Below are 16207 nucleotides of genomic sequence, written 5' to 3' on the forward strand. Positions count from 1 at the left end.
CAGAAAGAAGTCAGAAGCAAATAAGGTCGAAAGACCGAACTTAAACATTTAACGGCAAATATTCCAATGTCACGAACGTAGGAGTCGTGTAGGCCCGTCACCTTTATTTACGATTGACTGTTGATTTCTGGACGGGCCCCGTTCTACCTCGTGCGAGCAATACAAACGACTGCACTCAACAGACGTCAAGTAGTGGAAAGAAAGAAACATATGCACACAACTCATAGCATCAATCCCGTTGTTTTAGTAGGGGTTTGCAGAACGAACATGTGCTATACTGCAAAAACATCTCCACGCTAAAACAGACCATAGAGTGCTCAAAAAAGCTAGAAATATGCCGTCGAAGAAACACATAAGAGCTTCAAACACAAATTGTTTCGCTCGCTAAACCGTTTAGTTTCCGTTTAGTGTCCGCGTTCTACAAGTCCGTGCTTAACAAGCCCTCGTTTTACAAGTCCGCGTTTTACAAGTCCGCGTTTTACTAGTCCTCGTTTTACAAGTCCGCGTTTTACTAGTCCGCGTTTTACTAGTCCGCCTTTTACAAGTCCGCGTTTTACTAGTCCGCGTTATACTAGTCCGCGTTTTACAAGTCCGCGTTTTACTAGTCCGCGTTTTACTAGTCCAGTCCAGTCCTCGAAATACAGTATGCCAAAACTCCCCGCCCTCTAAAGATAAGTCCTTGACGGTTCTTGTCGTTTTTCGGTGCCTATTCATCTTCGGCATCTTTCTCATCCACCTCTCGTTCTGTCCTGTGTCTGTCATCACACGAAAGAAAAGCTGATTCTCAAAAAATCTGCCACAAAAGGAAATTGACAAAAACAATATGAAAACCATATATCGAAAGTTTCTTATTCTAAAATTTTATCATACGTCTTAATTCAGAGCTACAAAGAAGTTCCTCCTTTTGAGTTATTGATACTGTTCTTACAGTACCTCTTTCCACTAGCGAAATTTTACAAAATTCCTTCGCGGCGAAAAGGTAGCGCGAATCCAGAACAGACTCCAATCGAGAGTGGGTTAATTCTAGATTACTATTAATTAACTATTACAACATTCATTTTTAAAATAGTTTCCCAAGCCGACTAAGCTAACTAAACGTCGAGTGTATCTTTCAGTAAACAAAACATGCCGTTATGACGCCGGAAATCCAGCTCACGCATACTATACCCCGTGACTCACGCAAACCTCCGACTTACGTGCTACTACAGTCATTCCTTTCTAAACATTTTTTTTTACCACCACCGTACCTTTCTACCCAAAAAACTCATGAAACCGCCCGGTTTTAACCTGTTTTAACCTTTCAAAAATTAGAGCGTTCGAAACTAAATAAGATCCGTAATCACAAACAACATACAGCCGTTTACCAGCACTCTTTAAAACTCCTGAAACCCTTCAAAATCAGGCAAAATAAATCTTTGAAATAACCTTTATCAATGTTTCTTATTTTTTATTCAGTTCTATAAAATGCCTTTCATACACTACTGTCAAACAAAAATTTCAATTTCCTCAAAGTTTCAAGACAAAAGAATAACAAATATTTCGTGCACAATGTAATTTGATTAAGCCAATATTATCACGTCTAAAAATACTTCAAGCAATTCAGTGAAAACCCGTTTTTTTTTTCGTATCAACGAAAACCACTTTCGAATAATCAATACATGAAAATAACAATAAGATCAAAAGGAAGAAAGGAACCTTTCTAATTATTTGAAGACTTTCAAAGCCGTGATATTATGCATCCAATCCGCGATAAAATTTAATTACAACAAAATCCAAGTTCTCATTTTGAATTCCATTTTTTTCAGTTGATACCTTTATCCAACTTGTGAAAAATTCCATTCAAGTTCCTATTAATACTGTACATTCCCAATGTTTTGCTCAGGTCTTCAGAAGCGTCTTACTAACCAAATCTAAAATAATTCCAAAACATGCTGTACAAACATTCTACTCTTTGTGACAAACGACTTGACGACCAATTGTTCGAAATGAAAATCGACACAGTTCTTCCTAAATAAAAAAAAGTTTTACGGCGGAGTCAGGCTCAAAAAATATACCGCAAGATCACACCCCCATTCATAGTCAGAAACGAGCAAACCATCTAGTTTGCTAAAAAAAACACTGCGTGACATCAATGACGTTACCTTTTTCATTTACAAAAATAACTTTAACTTGTCAAAGTAAGTGCAATTTCACAATGGTGAATATATCGGCCCAGTTCTCGGCCGGGTCCAGTTCTCGGCCACTTTGTGTTTAACGCGTTTTTTCACACTCCAGTTGAATCAAAAAGAAAAGGTATTTCCTTCAAACGATAGACTGATTCATGTGCTTTAAGTATCTTGAGTTTGATCGTTCAATTCGATATAGAAAGCTCACACGTCGAGTTTACGCGGAGGTAGTTGTTTGTTTACGGCTCCAAATTCATGGATGTAGTTAAATTCGTATTTTATCCAAAAGCCCCCACCATACGAGCTAATTTTTGGCATGTGAAACGTAGAATAATTCAGCTTTCTGCTTTAGTTAACTTTTCGTTGAACCGTTGTATTTTTTGGTCTTAATTTACTTCGAAATTTTTTCTTGCGACGTTTGCGTATTTGCCAGTTCTCGGCCACCCTGCTCGCTATCACAGCTTAGCGCTTGGTTTTTAATATAATTTCATTTGCTGCTGCCAGAATGAAAGAAATAAATGTTTTAAAAATAAAGTTCAATCTTATCTCTAAGTTTTGAGCTGACTCTTGTCTTGTCTATTATTTCTACAACACCTAAATATTTCAAGACCTTTTCACTGCAAAATAAACCATCTAAATGCACGGGTCACACAATGCGGTTTTGCCAGAACCTGCACATAGGCAACTAGGCGCGTTAAAATCCTTCTTTTCTAAAGTAAAACAAAGCATCATAAAAATAATTTGGGATCGATATAGTATAAATAGGTTTACAGAGTGATTTTATGACTGTGAAAATTAATTGAGCATTTTTTTACAGATAATTACGCACAAGCTTTTTAGTGGCTGAGAACTGGGCCAAGGTGGCCGAGAACTGGGCCCACAAATGGAGCTTTTATTTTTATTATTGCTCGGGCAAATTAATTTTTGACCGGTCGATAGCTTTACACCAAAAAGCTGAATAATGTAGCTAGCTCTGGGAGAAATTTCAAGTTCCTGCGGTTCTTCTGAGGTAAGAAATACAAGTTTACGTCAAAAGTGGCCGAGAACTGGGCCAAGGTGGCCGAGAACTGGGCCCACAAATGGAGCTTTTATTTTTATTATTGCTCGGGCAAATTAATTTTTGACCGGTCGATAGCTTTACACCAAAAAGCTGAATAATGTAGCTAGCTCTGGGAGAAATTTCAAGTTCCTGCGGTTCTTCTGAGGTAAGAAATACAAGTTTACGTCAAAAGTGGCCGAGAACTGGGCCAAGGTGGCCGAGAACTGGGCCCACAAATGGAGCTTTTATTTTTATTATTGCTCGGGCAAATTAATTTTTGACCGGTCGATAGCTTTACACCAAAAAGCTGAATAATGTAGCTAGCTCTGGGAGAAATTTCAAGTTCCTGCGGTTCTTCTGAGGTAAGAAATACAAGTTTACGTCAAAAGTGGCCGAGAACTGGGCCCCATACTGTACTTTGCACCGTAAGCTTTTTTCTCTGTCCTTCCGCCGAAGCAAAAAAACACAACCTGATTACACATTAACCCAAAAGTCGACCAAGTGTGCCTGCAACGATTTCCTGTCAAAACTAAAATGAAAACCATTGCGGTATGCGTCACCCGTAGCGGTTTTGTAGCAACCCCGAGCTATCCCCGTCTTTTTGGCCGCGCCAGGAGACTACGCTCTAGGACGACCAAAGGGTAAACCTTAAATCGGCCACGCCCGATTAATTAGGGACGGACTATTATTTTCTCAGTTTATGCACCTCTGTAAGCAGTTTCGAACTTCCAGCTATGTTTTGTTATACATATCCTGTTTGCAAACAATTTATAAAATTTTGTTTTTCTAAGCCCTGCAAACAACTTTTTTCAATATTTTTCATACCCCCCCCCCCTCCAAAAATAATGGTCCGTCACTTGTTCCACTCGCGCATGATGAATATGCTAATTTTTTTGCTCATGCAAAAAAAAAAAAAATTGTTAAATATCCTGTTTAGTTCTACTTTTCCACGATTACCTCATTCTATTTTTTAAATTGTTCGAATTTTCCTCCGTTCAATCGTTCCATCGTTCCGGCGTCCTTGACAGCTCTTCTGTTCCATCGTTCCACCGACAGCGTTCCACCATTCCAACATTTCTGTAATGTGCAAAACCCGATTGTTCCCTTGATCAATTGACACCTCATAACGCCGTCGTGGTTGATCGACTTCCTTCCTCGCGCGGCCATCGGTCTAGTCGATCAGAGCGGATTAAACCTGAGTGTCAAGCCTTGCAGGTGACGCCAATCGGTTCTTGATCTGAGCAGATATACAGCAAAATTCACATTAGATCAAGATGTCTGACGAGGCGGCTGAAAAGGCTGTTGGAGCAAACGAAAACGAAGAAACCGGTGAACAAAATGCAAATGAGGACGTTGAAAATGGCGAGCCAACGAAAGAACCCAAAAAGTTTTCGGTGAACAGGGTCAAATTTGTGCCGGGATTGACTGATCCGTCGGAAGATACAACCTCTAACGACTCGAACGAACCTTCTTCGCCATCGAGTCCAGATATGCAGCCAAAAAGCCCTACGACACCCGAACATTTCACTTATGGATATGCCACGAACGAAGCTATACCAATGACCATCTTCTATCGAAGCCAGCACTCGCAAGGTCATGGCGGGAAACAACGACCAACTTTACAGGAGCTCCGTAAAGGCCTGGAAAATGATAAGGTTGGAAAACGTAGTGTACTGCGCTTAGCTACTGTCGATTTTTTTAAGTGTGGAAGGTTTTGTGTGCTTTCCGTTTAACTCATCAGACCGCTAGAATAATTTGCATATTCCCCTCATGAGGCGACAATAACCAAATTTTAGATAATTTTTTCCTGGTTCATTCGTGTTTATTGTCTACGGGAAACCACAATTATTATATTTTGCTGAAATTCGCTTTCATTTTTCTTCAATTTTGTTTTGATTTTCAAAATATCAAAGTGAAAACGAGTTTCCCTAATGGTCGCGGGTCGCGGGTCGCGGGTTTCAAGTCGCGTGTCGCGGGTTTTAAATAAGTCGCGGGTTTTGAAAAAGTCGCGGGTTTTGAAAAAAGTCGCGTGTTTTTAAAAAGTTGCGAGTTTTCAATAGAATGCATTTATTTCTCAGTAGAATTCATTCAAACAAATTTAAACCGGTTGCAAAGACGCCGGTTTTAAAATGATCGCGTTTTCTTCGGAACTACGTTACGAAGTAACGTTGCGAGTTCAGAGTTAGTCAATCAAATTGCGAACTTCGGAACAAACTTCCCAAACTTTGCCCATTGAACTTCTGAACTTCCCAAGTTTGCAAGTTGAGGAGGAACGAGACACGTTACAAAGTGGTGGCAGAAATATTTCAGCGATTCTAGCTGTTCGAGTTTCAAAATAGTTGTTTGAACAAGCACGGCGTCGGTATCAACGTTCTGACCTACAGTAAGTATAAGGATAAGGATTACATATACCGTCCGTTGCAACTGTGTTGCATCACGTCCTGAAAAAAAAAACATGTTCAAATTGGGTATCAAACATTGCATGATTTGCAATCAAGCTTTTAAGTTTGAAAACAACGTTGCGCGCGAGCGATCATGAAGTTGAACCAAAGTATTCATGATTGAACGCGTACGGTTGACAAATATATTTTACTAGTATTCTGTGGCAAAAACTCTTTAAAATATTTTTAACTGGCGCAGATTTTAAAAACCCTTCTGTAGTTATGTTGACAGAAATGATTTTGCTTCGCTAAACCATCGGAAGAAAACACGTACCATAAAAATAGAATTGAGCCGTAAACTTGTCGCGACTTTTAATTCAAATTTGTCTGACTCTTTCGCATTTGTATAAAATTAATTTCACGTGAAGATCGGTAAAGCCGTCCAGTTTCATTTGGTTTACAAACGCAGAAGACTTGACATTGAAGTTAAAGCCTCACAAAAATTTTAAAGATGTATTTGCTGTATATAAAAAGTTAAATTTGACCTAATTTCAGCCGACGTAAAATTTATTTATCGGCAGATCGCTCATGCGAAACGACGTCAGGCTCTTCAACTTCAGCCATGTTTTCTTCACCTGAATTTCCGACATGAACATGACTTTCGAGCAACATGTCTTGTTCCTCCTCAACTTGCAAACTTGGGAAGTTTAGTCGGACCAAAGTTGGGGAGTTTGTTCCGAAGTTCGTAATTTGATTGTTTAACCCGCAAAGTAATTGGCTACTTTGTAACGTAGTTCCCAAGAAAACGAGTTTAAATTTGTTTGAATTAATTTTACTGAGAAATAATTGGTTTCTATCGAAAACTCGCAACTTTTTGAAAACACGCGACTTTTTTCAAAACCCGCGACTTTTTCAAAACCCGCGACTTATTTAAAACCCGCGACACGCGACTTGAAACCCGCGACCCGCGACCCGCGACCCGCGACCCGCGACCATTAGGGAAACTCAGTGAAAACTTACACTCCTTCTTATAAAAGCGTGAACACTAAAAAATATGTCTGGAATGTTTGTGTTTAGCCAATCACAAGCGAGAACTTCAGACCGCAGAAACCACAAACAATAAATGAGTTTCTATCGGTCACGGAGCAACTTAAGTTCATATTTTGTTTCAGGATACACGCTCTGTCTTTTTCAGGAATTTAAAGAACTGCTATTCTTTCGTATCGAGGGCCACATCCAGAACATGGTTTCAGGGATTTTTGAAAGAAAAAAAAAAGGACAGTTTCTCTAGCGACGTTATACGACATGGTTCAGCGCATGCAGTATGTTGTAGACACGTCTAGACATAAGATGTAAACACGATAAACCGAATATAAAATACAAAATTGTGGAGTTTTCGTTACTGATTGTAAATCTTTTCGGTAGAACAAGGGATTCGATTTATTTTGGCAAACGATTTCAACCTTTAAACAATAAGAGGTTCCGTGATCGTAAGACTGCAAACTGCAAAGGCTCCAGACCAAAATTATTGAAAATGTTGGTATGATTGGTGCAAAGTAAACACCTCAATCGCTCAATCGTTTGATTTTCGCTTTTCCTTCCCGCTATCGTTTCGCTGTTATCGAAGAAACGAACCCTCCTTCTATCAGTGTATCAAATACGAATTGCAGATACGAATTCGTTACAATTTTTGAAAATTGCCGGCAACTGGGGCAAATCGTAGCGTCGGGCGCATCGGTTTTTCATTTTTTTAAAAATAAAAAAATAAAAACTCAAACATATTCTTCAGTAGGGCAGTGAATGTTCTCAAAAAGGAAGGAATTACAGTTAGTGTTTACTTGTAAATTGGAGCGAAACGAGAACCGAATATCGTTCCGTGACCGATGGAAACCCATTCGTTGTTTGTGGTTTCTGCGGTCTGAAGTTCTCGCATGTGATTGGTTAAAACACAAAGAACATTCCAGACATATTTTAAGTGTTCACGCTTTAATAAGAAGCGGTGTAACTTAAAATGTGCGACTGTGTAAATTTAATTTATTTAAGCTCAACTCATTTATTAAATAATTCTGCTCGGTGAGAAAGTCAAATTGATTAGGTTAATTGCGGAAAAAATATAGTATAATTTAAGGAGGCTCGATGTAGTTTTTTTAGACTAAGGGTGGTTGTTTTGAAAATTAAAATTACCTAGGAAGCCAATGTTCGATTTTTGCCAAAATACACCATAATGATCAAATGTGACCAAATTTTAATTTTTTTACCCGTCACTTAGTCACAACGGTTACCATAGCAACGATTGATGTTTTCTTTTGTTCTCAAACAAGCTTGATTTTCTCGAAATCTAGACTGACACTTGGTGTTTATTTTTTGATATGTTAAAGTTTAGTAGATTGACTAACTGTTGACGAAATTTTAGAAAAATCTGTAAGAGCGTTTTCAAGTAAATTAAGAATGAAATTTTCAGAAAAACACCGTTTTAATATAAAATAGGCGCCTTAAAATTGTTTCGTATTATTTGAGCACAGTTTCTCTCACTGAAATATAAATACTTACACCATCAAAGACCATTAACTAAAAGCGAAAGACTTTTTGCTTAAATTTCTTAAAATATATCGACTGCCGATTGTAAGAAATTATAAGAAAATACCAAAAACTTCATTCTTGATTTACTCTAAAACGCTCTTACAGATTTTCCTAAAATTTTGAGCACAGGTAGTAAATCTACTGTACTTGAACATATCAAAAAATGAATACCAAGTGTTAGTCTAGATTTCGAGAAAACCAAGCTTGTTTGAGAACAAAAGAAAACGTCAATGGTTGCTATGGTAACCTTTGTGACAAAGTGACGAGTAAAAAATTAAAATTTGGTCATATTTGATCATTATGGTGTATTTTGGCAAAAATCGAACATTGGCTTCCTAGATAATTTTAATTTTCAAAACAACCACCCTTCGGCTAAAAAAACTACATCGAGCCTCCTTAACATATACACTGCACAACAAGTACAAGGAATCTTGATTTTATTTTTCCTTTGAGTTTTTAAAAATGCATGTTTTGTTTGATAACTAGTTACTTGATCGTGCGATCAAATTATCAATCCCCAAATGTGTTTGTTTTGGACGACACGCTCTATTGATCACAGATCGACAATATTGGGCGCTGTAAAACTTGGGATGTACAGTCATATATGTTAAAATATTTTACATGAATGAAACATAACATGACCGTGGTTTTAACAACTGTCTTGCAGTTATTCTGTTTATCAATTTTAGCAGGCTAATTTATTTATGCAATGTTTCAAGGTGTGGCAATTGTCTTCTGCCATTAGATAAATTAATGTCAGTATTTAATAAATTACCTGATTGAGGCGGGGGGGGGGGGGAGGGGGGAGGTAGCCATCAATTCTTTAAACTAAAATGATGGGCTTGTTCTAACCCGAGTAAGTACATGTATGTCAATTGCTTTCAATCACTGCAAAAGTTTTTTTTTCACAGCTTATCAAAGCTACTCACAAAAGTTTATCCTTGGTCAACTATTAGTACACTTGAATCCCGACATCTCAAACCCTTGTTAACTTGAGCCCTCAGTCAGGACTGCAAATAACGGTTAGTCATCGGACATTGGCTGACCGAAATGTCCTCATGTCTGACAAAATCCCAAGTGTGGTCGGACATGATGTCCGGACAATTTTTTGATCGTTTTACGGCAATGATGAATAAAAATCTGTCTGACCACAATTTTGTTTTGTCCGACCAAGATGGTGTCTTCGTAGGACATATGTCCTTTCAAGTGATAAAAATTATTTGCAGCCCAGCTCACTAACCCAAACATCCTGCCCACCAACTCAAACCTTTATCGATTTCACTTCAGGTCCCTCTTACTAATTTTACTTTTGATAAGTTGAAACCACCCCCTCTTTCCAATAACTCCAATCTTTTTTCCCTTGAATGTTCAGGTTATTGGGATTTAATTGTAGGTAGATTTACTGCATGTAGGAGGCCTTTTAAAATGGACAGTAGCAATATAAAAACATGATGTTTTGGTGATGACATATCACCATTATCAAATGCAAATGATAATAGTGACATGTCATCACAGAAACATCATGTTTTGATATTGCTACTGTTCTGTAAATACCGTAAATGATCTAATAAATGCCCACTCTGAAATAAATGCCTCGTAATTAATAAACGCCTCCCCTGACGTGTAAAAATTGTATTAGATGCCCCTCTCTAATAAACGCCCCGTGTCCAAGAATCGCCTCGAAAACCAAGGAAATGCTCCATAAAGCAAAATCATTACAATTTATTTAGTTTCTTGCTTGACTCAGACATCAAAGAGGCCAACGATGCCAACAATTTCAATTGCTTTCAATCACTGCAAAAGTTTTTTTTCACAGCTTATCAAAGCTACTCACAAAAGTTTATCCTTGGTCAACTATTAGTACAACACACATATAAGGGGATGGTTCTGGCGCAAATCTTTATACTAAATCCTATCAACTTTTAACCTCTTTTTTAACTAACTTAAGTTCTGTTTTTGCTATCTAGACACGTTTTTTACCTATTTTACTTAAAAAACGAAAAAAAAAATGCTTTTACCCTCTTTTTTTGATAGCGAGCGACTTACGTGAGTTGCGTGACACATGTGCACCAGAAATAATTCCTATTGAACAAATGTTTCTCATTGGTATAAACGCCAAGATGTCTGCTGCAAGTTATTCGCAAGAAGTTTTGCAAGCACTTATGAAGGAAATTCGTGAATTTCAAAAAAATTCACAAATCAACGAAACGTTTTTATTGGCCCAATCCGATTACAATGAATGGCTACAGGTGCGGAAAATGACCATACCAGAAGGAAGCCCAATCAGTAAAGACCTTTTTGCATTTCAAAAGAAAAAAAAAGTAATGTTTGTTGATTTGGTAAAGAATGAAATAAGAGATTTGGAAAGCGTTAAAATAAGCTTTGAGTTGCAAATAAAGTTTACAAAAAAAAATTTTAAGACTGGTGTAACACAAGAGATGGATCATTATTTTAAAGAAAAAGAACCGAACTTTTTTAACGAACATAATAAACAACAGATAAAACAAGAGTTTGATAGATTTATTGATAGAGTAAAGGGGCAAATTGAGGCTTGGTCAGAGCGTGGCTCAGGGTGGGTTCTTGAAATAATAATGGCTGCCTACTTAAATGTTGCAAGATATCAGCCATTGCGCGGAAGAACTTACTTACCTCTCCCAGCCAAATTGGCAAAAAAGAAAGCAATCATTAACGTAAGAAACAGGGGCAATGAATGCCTGAAGTGGGCTCTAAGAGCTGCTTTATTCCCTCCAAGCAACGGTAAGGACCCACAAAGAACAAGCAAATATCCGGTTAACGACGGGAATTAACTATGAAGGAATTGTCTTTCCTACACCTGTAAACCAGATTGACAAGCTTGAGGCGCAAAACAGCAACCTTGCAATAAATGTGTTCGGCTGGAGATACAATCGTGTGATTGTGCACAGAATGAGCGAAAAAGAAAAAAACATTCCTCGTATTAACCTTATGTTAATTGAGTCAGGATTAATTCAGCACTACTGTTATGTAAAAAGATTTAACGCTCTGCTTTTTGATCAGACAAAAAAAGCAAACAAAAAACACTTTTGCATGATGTGCTTGACAGGTTTTACAAGAGAGGACTTGCTCGAGAACCACAAAAAATATTGCAATGGAGTGAATGGCAGACCAACAAGGATCGAAATGCCTGAAAAAGGTGAAAATTACCTTTATTTTCAGAACTATAACAAACAGATGAAAGTTCCTTACGTAATTTATGCCGACTTTGAGGCATTGGTTAGAAAGATTCCTGGCTGCGAGCGTAGTCCAGAGAACAAACAAAAAAGCTACACAGAAAAGACAGAAAAGCATGAAGCATGTGGTTTTTCTTACACAGTTGTAAGGAGTGACGGCAAAAGCACGCGGCCATTTGTTTACAGGGGCGAAAATGCTGTTGAAGTGTTTTTGAAGCATCTTTTAAATGAAGAGAAAAGAATACGAAGTAGTTTGAAAATACAAAAGCCACTTTTGATGACGGCCAAAGATTGGAAAGAACACAAAAACGCAACAAGTTGCCACATTTGCAATAAAAGTTTGATAAGAGATTCCTTTTTTGACTCATTTCCTGTTTGGGACCATGACAAAGGTATTTATTGCGGCCAAAGCCACAAATGTTGTTATTACGAGGCACTCAAAAAAATAAATTTTGTTGGGCCAAAAAGAGAAAGAAAAGAAAAAGACAAAATAGACCAATGGATTGCAAACAATCAGGAAAAATGTTTGTTTTGCGCAGAACCTTTTACGAAGCAAAATTTCAAAGATTCTGTCAAAGATCATTGCCACATAACAGGTAAGTTTCGAGGATCTGCGCACAACGCATGTAATCTGAAATTGCGAATAAACCCAAAGACGGACCAAATACCAGTTGTTTTTCACAACCTGAGGGGCTATGATGCACACCATTTAATGCAGGCGATGTCAAAGCTGCCGCTTGCATCAAAGAAAGAGGTGAAATGTGGTGCCAACAACATGGAGGTAAAATGTGTTGCCAACAACATGGAGAAATACATTACATTTTCATTAGGTGGTTTGCGTTTCATTGACAGCTTAAACTTTCTTCAAGGAAGCCTTGATTCACTTGTAAGTGCGGCACCAAAGGAGTCATTAAAAATAACAAAAAACATATCAAAAAGAAACAGCGAAAAAAACGAAGAGTTTGAAGCAAAACCGCTAAAAGAAAAATAAAAGAAATTTGTGAAAATGCAGAACTTCTTTTCAAAAAGGGAATCTATCCTTACGAATACATGGACTCATGGGAAAGATTTAATGAGACAAGTTTGCCTGAAAAAGAAAAGTTTTATAGCAAGCCTAACGATGAACACATAACTGACGAAGAATACGAGCATGCAAATAGTGTGTGGAAAACTTTTGGGTGTAAAACGCTGGGAGATTACCATGACCTTTATGTTGAAACGGATGTAACTCTTTTAGCTGATGTTTTTGAGAACTTTCGCAAAACATGTAAAGAAAAGTATGAGCTCGATCCAGCACACTATTTTACTTCTCCTGGACTTTCTTGGGACGCACTATTGAAAAAGACAGGAGTACAGCTTGAGCTACTGACAGACTACGACATGCATCTTTTTGTGGAAAGGGGAATAAGAGGAGGCATTTCCATGGTAAGCAAGAGATACGCAGAGACCAACAATCCTTACGTTGAGGGATACGACGACAAAAAACCAAAAAAATACATAATGTACCTTGATGCAAACAACCTTTACGGGTGGGCAATGAGCAAGCCACTGCCAAAGAGTGGTTTTAGATGGAAAAGAGTTATGCCAACAGAAAAAGAAATTATGAGAAAAAATGAGTTTGAAAAAACCGGCTGGATTTTGGAGGTAGACCTCGAATACCCTGCAGAACTTCATGAAGAGCACAACAGCTACCCATTAGCACCTGAGAAAAAGAAAATAAATAAGGACTTGTTTTCACCCTACCAAAAAAAATTAATAAAAGACCTTGATCTGGATCCGCCTGACTGTGAAAAGCTCGTGTTGACTCTTGAGGACAAAACTAATTATGTTGTGCATTATCGAAACTTGCAGTTTTATCTTAAACAAGGAATGAAGCTGAAAAAGGTGCACAGGGTGTTAGAGTTCGAACAAGAATGTTGGATGGAGCCGTACATCAGGATGAACACAGAATTCAGGAAAAAAGCGAAAAACGACTTTGAAAAGAACTTTTACAAACTCATGAATAACTCAGTTTTCGGAAAAACAATGGAAAACCTGCGTAACCGTGTTGACATAAAAATAGTGCGAAGCGACGAAAATAACAAAATAAGAAAACTAGTTGCTAGTCCATTATACTCAAGACACTTTCTGTTTTCAAACGATCTGGTCGGAATTGAAATGCGAAAAAGCTTGCTTTTTCTTAACAAGCCTGTCTACACTGGCATGACTATCCTTGACAACAGCAAGATACTGATGTATGACTTCTTTTACAACCACCTGAAAAAAAAATACGGTTCACGTTGTGAGCTGTTGTACACAGACACAGACAGCCTTTTGGTAGAGATAGAAACAGAAGAGGTTTACGAAGACATGAGTGTTGACAAAGAAAAATACGACACAGGCGACTATCCAAAAGATCATCCACTCTTTTGTGATAAAAACAAAAAGGTCTTGGGAAAAATGAAAGACGAATGCGCAGGAACCCCCATTGCAGAGTGTGTTTGTCTAAGACCGAAAATGTATTCAATACTGACAGAAGACCAAAAAAAATAAAGAAAGCTAAAGGAGTAAAAAAGTGTGTGGTAAAAAAGAAAATCTTGCACGAAAATTATTTAGAAACGCTTTTTGGAACAAAGCAGTTATGGCATGGAATGAACATACTTAGAAGCGAGGGCCATGAGATTTACGGAATGCATCTCAACAAAGTCTCGCTGTCGCCTTTTGACTCAAAGCGATGGATAGAGGACGATGGGATACATACAAATGCTTACGGGTATAAGTTTTGCGAAACAAAGCCGACATAAACAGAACGTTTATAGCTTTTCTGGTGGTAACTGTGTATTTGGAGGAATAACAAGCAATTCTTCACGCACGAAGCCGCGCTTTGGACCATCGTGCAAGTAATAAAGCACTGGCTGATCAGGTTTAGTAACAGACCTTTCGATGCTGTAGACTTTTAATGACCAAATCGGATCTGTTGCCCTTTTTACGCCGCCTTCTAGCTCGCCAGGTTGGTAGAGATAGCGCACATTAACGAGAGAGGGTATTTTTTTTTCTTTCTTTCCAACAGGCCTTGTATATTTTGAGGATGGTTTGGACGAAACAGCCTTTTCTTTGATTGCAGCAGCAGGTTTTTTTCCAGTAAGACTGGTAACTTCGTTGTTCAGAGCGGTAACAACTTCGGGAAGCCTTTTTACCCACGCTGTCGACCGCTGGCCAGATGGCAGGTTCATCTCGACACCGTACTGATAACCAAACAGGCGCCCTGCCAGTGTTTGATTAAAACGTTCAACAATAGCTTGATCTCTGTGAATGTTAACACACCCGCGCCTAATGTAAGTTTTGTGATTTTCCATTTCTTTGGTAACAGCTCCCATGAATTCGCGCCCGGGGTCAACTTGCAGCATCTGTGGCCATTTCAGTGCACTTCGCCTGTAAATTGTCTGAAAACCTTTTGCAACCTCAGTTGAATCTTTGGAGGTCAAAGGCTCGGCCTCTTTGAAACGGCTGGCAACGTCAACAACTGTCAGCGCGTATTTGTAAACTTTTCGCCCTCTCGGCAGTTTGTCGTGTGGCAGAAAAAGAAGGTCCGCCTGGTGGACCGTGTTTGGAGTAGAAACATCGAATTTTGGGCGAGGAACGTATCGTGGTGCCGGAAGGTAGATCTGCCAAAGGGCCTGCTTAACTAGCCACTTTTTTGCGGCATATTCGGAAACCTTGGCAGCCTCGGCTAATTTTTTTATCGCTGCAATTCCCTTCCAGTAGCCCTGGGGGCTGTAGTACACTTTCGAGATCTTTGCGTCGATGCGTATACAAGAAAAAAATAAAAGTTTAAAGAAACCGAAAGGCAGCGTACCCAAGTGCAAGCGCGCCAGCGCCAACGAACATCAGTTCACCTTGTTTTTGCTGCTCACTTGGCTGATAAAAATCAGAGAACTTGGGTTCTTTCGGAGGAATCATTTGTTTGTCAGGATGTGCCTGGTTATAGAGTTTGAAAGCGTAGTCTGTGTTTGTAAAGTTTTGTTTGGCCTGCTCTTTTATTTCCGCGTTGGTTTGTATCCAGTCGAGAAGCTTCGTGCGGTCGCGAGAGTACTTCGCGTAAGCTGCCTGGTAAGCCTCAAGAGCTTTGTCGTGTCTTTCTTTTTCTTTCAAAGCGGCGTCATCTCCGCCACCCAAAGCTCGAGCAAGGTAGTTGCCGCCAATGAAAGCAGCAGCGTTCAAGATAGCTCCGCCAGCCATAATCGCGATGCTTGCCATAGTAGAACTTTGTTATTATATTATGCGTTTTTTTTTTAATTGGTGGGGAGAATTTTCTGGTCCTCGAGATACTGTTTAAGTGCAACGCTGCCAGCCATGACGGCTGTGAACTTTACATAGTTCATAAAACTGCTGCTTGGGTCGGATGTGAAGTTTTCTTTCACAACTTTTTTGGCAGCCCAGCCGATTCCGGCGGCGAGACCTGTAATGGTGGCGGCATCCATGAGTGTTTTCACGAGCTTGTTGTCCGACATGACGGTTCAGTATAAAATAATAAAAAAATATTCAATTGAAAGTTTATTAATCCATCGGACGAATTCCTCTTTTGGGTCGCGGAATTCTAGATGATAGCTCCGCCCCTTGCAGCTTTGGAGCACTCAATGGACCTGGTGCCTCCGATTCTTGTACAAAGTTGCTTTTGCCGCTCTTTGTTTGCACTTCACGGCTTTTCTTTTTGAAAAAGGCTTTGATGTCTTCACGTTTGACATAAGTTGTAATAAGTGCAACGCCCATACCAAGCAAAGAGATCCATTGGTTTGTGCTGAGACCGCTGGATTTCGGCGCAGCCTCGGTCGGAGCTGGTTCCGTTACGGCCGG

The 16207-nt window shown here is 39.0% G+C and overlaps 1 protein-coding gene across 1 annotated transcript in view; it reads left to right on the top strand.

Moving 5' to 3' along the window:
- Window positions 1-4353: 4353 nt before the first annotated feature.
- Window positions 4354-16207, top strand: part of LOC144661703 (solute carrier family 12 member 2-like) — a 31842-nt gene continuing 19988 nt past the window's right edge. Inside the window, exon 1 of the mRNA XM_078522510.1 lies at window positions 4354-4859. Within this exon, the coding sequence (XP_078378636.1) occupies window positions 4479-4859 (381 nt within the window). The 5' untranslated portion in view covers window positions 4354-4478. The remainder of the gene's footprint in view (window positions 4860-16207) is intronic.

The sequence above is a fragment of the Oculina patagonica genome, chromosome 7 (genome assembly GCF_052425735.1).
Source record: "Oculina patagonica isolate OP01 chromosome 7, crgOcupat, whole genome shotgun sequence".
Classification (NCBI taxonomy): Eukaryota; Metazoa; Cnidaria; class Anthozoa; order Scleractinia; family Oculinidae; genus Oculina; species Oculina patagonica.